Source organism: Musca autumnalis, unplaced genomic scaffold, assembly GCF_047663935.1.
Source record: "Musca autumnalis isolate F117 unplaced genomic scaffold, ASM4766393v1 scaffold_1, whole genome shotgun sequence".
In the NCBI taxonomy this organism is placed as follows: Eukaryota; Metazoa; Arthropoda; class Insecta; order Diptera; family Muscidae; genus Musca; species Musca autumnalis.
In genome coordinates this window covers 195554224-195559382 of record NW_027411644.1, presented here as the reverse complement: position 1 = coordinate 195559382, position 5159 = coordinate 195554224, and the positions used below count along the sequence as shown (strand labels likewise).

The 5159-nt window shown below is 35.4% G+C and overlaps 1 protein-coding gene across 1 annotated transcript; it reads left to right on the top strand.

Annotated features, from left to right (window-relative positions):
- nac (GDP-fucose transporter nac) lies at window positions 1–4202 on the top strand. The gene is made up of 4 exons (XM_073963942.1): window positions 1–231; window positions 971–1175; window positions 3222–3740; window positions 3821–4202. The coding sequence occupies exons 1-4, from the start codon at window positions 146–148 to the stop codon at window positions 4037–4039; spliced, it is 1029 nt and encodes a 342-aa protein (XP_073820043.1). The 5' UTR covers window positions 1–145; the 3' UTR covers window positions 4040–4202.
- The last annotated feature ends 957 nt before the right edge of the window (window positions 4203–5159 follow it).

Here is a 5159-nt window from a genome sequence, read left to right as displayed (position 1 = left end):
GAACTAGTTTGTTCAGAACTACTGTCAACATATCCAAAACATAACAAGCAAATTAATATGCCAAGCAGAGGAAAGACAAATTGAATTCGTCACATTAATATTGTATGAAAATTACCGGCTTTTGCGAAAATAAATTTAATCTAAAATGTATCAGAGACTGGATGAACCAAAGCCACCCATAACACTATTGGGCAAATATATTAAAGTGTTTTTGGTCGTGGCACTTTATTGGTTGGTATTAGTACATCGAACTCCCGGATTACTCCCATTTCACAGAACCAAATGATAACAAATGGGAACAAGACGGGTTTACACGCGCACGCCCGATTTTTTTGAAATTTTTACCACAGGTAGGTCTCGTTGCCCTGATCACAAAAATGTATATATCGTCTAGATGTAGTCCATACTTCCCGAGATATAGGCCATTAAAGTTCCAAATTTTCCTTTAAATTATAATTTTCTTTTGCAATAGCCGGCCTTCGGCCGGGGATTTAAGACTTTCTCCTATGGACAGGGGCAAATCTAGGGAACGGGAACAAAAATTTATTTTAAATTATAAATGTTTCTCTAATTAGCCGGCCTTTGGCCGGGGATTTAAGACTTTCTGCTATGGACAGGTACAAGTCTCGGGAACGGGCACAAAATTTTCTTTTAAATTAAATTTTTTTCTAAATAGCCGGCCTTCGGCCGGGGATTTAAGACTTTCACCTATGGACAAGTGCAAATCTAGGGAATGGAAGCAAAACTTTTTTTATATTATTAATTTTTCTCTAATTATCCGGCCTTCGGCTACATATTTTTGGAACTTTAAAGGCCTATATCTCGGGAAGTATGGACTACATCTAGACGATATATATATTTTTGTGATCAGGGCAACGAGACCTACCTGTGGTAAAAATTTCAAAAAAATCGGGCGTGCGCGTGTAAACCCGTCTTAAGCCAACAAATGTTCTTTATCTATTTGTTTTAGGTTTGTATCAATTCTAACCGTGTTTGTTAACAAGCATTTACTAAGCAGTGACAGTGTTAAACTTGAGGCACCACTTTTTGTCACTTGGTTCCAATGTGTTGTCAGTGCTTTGATATGTTTCTTAATAAGTCGTTTGTCGAAAGCTTATCCATCAGTTATTAAGTTTCCCGATGGCAACCCTTTGGATATTGATACATTCCGCAAGGTAAGTAATGAAGATGAAGGTTGGGAGTTAGGAAAAAGTAAGGGATAGAAAAGAATAGAACCAAAATTGAGTCCTTATAGATGACCAAAAGGAGGGCGTTTTTAACGACTGCAAGTGAGTCTTTGTAGATGATTAGAAGGGAGTCTTAAACAGATCAGAGTGAAAGCTTTATAGATGACTAAAGGGGAAACTTAACATACACCACTACGAATTTTTATAGGCGACCTGAAGGAAAGCTTAATAGATGACGAAGGGATACCTTTATAAAAGACCACAAGAAAGTCTTATTGGCTACCAAAAGGGAATCATATAGACGACCAGAAGGGAGTCTTTATAGGTTACCAAATGGAAGTAGTTATAGGCAGTCTAATTGGATGGCCAGAGAAGAGTCTTTTTAGATGACCAAAAGGGATTCTAATTGGACGACCAGAAGCGAGTTATAGATGAGCAGAAATAAGTCTTTGTTGGCGACCAGAATAGAGTCTTTATAGGTGACCGGAAGGGAATCTTTATAGGCGACCAGAACGGAGTCTTTATAGACAATCAGAAGGGAGTGTTTATAGACGAACAGAAGGGAGACTGTATATACGACCAGAAAGGAGCCTTTATGGACGATAAAAAAGCAGTCTTTATAGATGACCAGTTGAGAGTTTTTATAGATGACCAGTCTTTATAGACTACCAGAAGGGAGTCGTTATAGACTACACTAGAAGCGATTCCTTCTAGACGTTCCGAAAACAGTATTAATAGACGACCAAAATGACTATTTACAAAAGTTTCGAAGGTAGCCTTTGTAGACTTTCCGCAGAGATGCTTTGTAAGCTTTCCGCTGGGAATCTTTATTTACAAACAGCATATAGTCTTTAGAGAAGTCTAAAAGAAGTTTTTGGAGATGAACTATATGAAGTGTTTGTAAACACCCTAAAAGGAATGTATATAGATGGGATTCTACCCGGTATTTACCCAGACATGTGTAAATAACCGATAAATTTCTTTTTTGGGTGTGTATTTGGGTAAATAAAATTGTTGTAAAATCGCTCGTTGGAGTTGCTTGTGCGAAAAAGTTGGCTAATCCATCTGATATATGATAAAGTTTGGAGAACTACAACAAACCGCTCTCAAATATCAAATTATGCTACCCCAATATATGAGAGGGCATAAGTTGAATATACGTACTGGATTCGGATCGATGATAAAAAAAATTTCGGTTTGAAGGAAAATTTTGTTCGCGTTAGCCGAGATTTGTTCTTGTCCATAGGAGAAAGTCTATGAGAGATTTGCCAAAATATGGACCAAATTTGGTCATATTTTAACTTGCCCCGTATCCAAAAAAGGTAATTTTATTCATGGCCAGTTAAAATATGCTAAAAATCAGCGTTTTTGCTTTTAACTGGGTGATTTTAGTTTCTGTAGTTTATACCCAATTATAGGTTATTACGTGGATATTTGACGACTACTAGGTCGTTGTGTATTTGCAAAATTATTTGCATGAGTCTTTCCTCTTGTTCTTGGCCTGTATTTCTTTTGTCCCATTATAAATTCATGTATGTGAGCGGATTTTTCATTGCCCACAAAATTTACATGGGCTGTTTGACGGCTACTCCACTAAAATGAATTGGAATTTATGAATTAGAGCAATACAACAATAAAAAGGATTTTTAAAAGGAAACAAGTGAAAAAATGAATTTACCACTTCTCACTTGAACAAGTGTAAACAGGACACCAAAGGCTCCCAAGCAATCACCCTTAAACTGGACTTTCTCAAAAATGTCCTAAAGTGCCTAACCTGTAATTCTTGCAGACGAAGAAACCTTGATCTAATACAGCCTTATGTCGCGGCAAACTATGCGGTAACAGTATGTATAGCGAATACAAAATAATGACTTCTAATGTAAAACTTTACTGGAACTAATTCCTGTTTTTACTGGAACTATTTCCCGCTTTTTATATATCGCGATGTTGGATTTATACCCATTTGTACCTAATTTACATCTATTATATTTTATAGCATGTCTAATAAAAGTTTCAATTAATTTCTAATTTCAGATTTTACCACTTTCCGTACTGTTCACCTTGATGGTTGGTACAAATAACTTATGCTTGAAATATGTTGGTGTTGCCTTCTATTATGTTGGACGTTCCCTGACAACAGTATTCAATGTAATTCTAACGTATATTATGTTGAAACAAAAGACCAGTTTTCCAAGTATACTTTGTTGTGCTGGCATTGTTGCCGGTTTTATGCTTGGTGTTGATCAAGAAAGTCTTACGGAATCTTTTTCATGGCGTGGTACAATATTTGGTGTACTAGGGTCTCTAGCTTTGGCCATGTATTCGATACATACGAAAAAAGCTTTACATCATGTCAAACAAGAAGTTTGGCTTTTATCATATTACAATAATGTATATTCGTCAATAATATTCTTGCCATTGATTATATTAAATGGTGAACTTGAAGCGATAATAACATATCCAAAATTATTTGAATTTTGGTTTGTTATAACGATGTTGATTGGTGGTGTATGTGGTTTTGCCATAGGCTTCGTTACAGCATTACAGATAAAGGTGAGTTGTAAAATATAATTATTATAAATAGAACGAAACTTCCTTTTTCTCACCATTTCAAATTAATATTTCTTTTTCAGATCACATCACCATTAACGCACAACATTTCAGGCACTGCCAAAGCCTGTGCACAAACTGTGATAGCCACACAGTGGTATAATGAAACAAAATCCCTTCTTTGGTGGACGTCGAATTTTGTCGTTTTGGCGGCCAGTGCTGCCTACACTCGTGTCAAACAATTGGAAATGCAAAGACAACATAATCGCACAACGGCAGGAACGATAGCACAAAAAGCATGATAATAAAATTCCATGACAAACAACAAAACCAAAATTAATATAATATAGACATTTATTAGTAAATTAAGCTCATACACTTACATACACATACGTCGATAGAAAGTGTACAATTCCCCAGAAAAAAGGTTTATTCAAAATATATTGCTGACAAATTTTAAAGTTATCACATTGATTATTTAAAAGGAAGGTGGATTTCAAGCTCCGAAAACATGATTAATCTATGAGGTCGGTACAAATCTATATACATAATTTTTTACAATTAACAATTATAATTATGAGACTATAATTACACTGCTACAAAAGCTGACAACAATTTTTTGCGGGGGTTCTGATGCATATATTCAGTTTTGTGGGAGTCCATGGAAGACGAAAATACCTTTGGTTTCTTTGGGCCACTTCGTTTTTTGATTTTATAAATGTAGTGAAAAATTGAGTTTCTCGGATTGTCAACTTAAAACGGACATAACTTCTTTTTTCCACAATGGACTTTCACAGTTTATTTTTTATTTAAAAGGTGAAAATCATGTCTTTCGAACAAGGTATAAAATCGGGTAACAAATGGTTAAGTTATAGTGATTTAAGTGTGACAAAAACGCATTAAAACAGGAAAATGCTTTTGCTCGTGAAAAATGGGTGAGAAACTCAATTGTTCACTACATTTACCGTTATAAGTTGAAAATCGAAGAAACCCCGTTTTCACTACATTTACCGTTATAAAATCAAAAAACGAAGTGATCCAAAGAAACCAAAGGTATTTTCGTCTTCCATGGACACCCACAATACCAAATTTATGCATCAGAACCCCTGCAAGTTTTCACTGTAGCACAGTGTTATTATGAAAGGGGTTGAACATTTACCATTTTTCCATTCGCAGTGGAACAACGAATTTGGAAATTAATTACACTAAATTATTATTGCCTATTTTAGGGAGTTGTCAATTTGTGAGTGTACTATTTTTTAATTTGGTTGTTGTTTGAACTGTTTGTAAGTTTGTTGTTCTTCTTTATCTGATTCTGTGTCTATCTCCTGTTCTAGGCATGTGGCTGTTTCGATGGGTTGTAGCTACTAAGCTACTGGCGTTAGATGAGTAGGTTTGGCATGGCAGTTGATAATTAATATA

Excerpts from the sequence above, each read along its gene's own strand:
- nac (XM_073963942.1), top strand. The coding sequence starts at position 146 with ATGTATCAGAGACTGGATGAACCAAAGCCACCCATAACACTATTGGGC. Across the intron at positions 232-970 it reads TTGGTCGTGGCACTTTATTG|GTTTGTATCAATTCTAACCG; the intron begins GTTGGTATTAGT and ends TATTTGTTTTAG. Across the intron at positions 1,176-3,221 it reads ATATTGATACATTCCGCAAG|ATTTTACCACTTTCCGTACT; the intron begins GTAAGTAATGAA and ends TTCTAATTTCAG.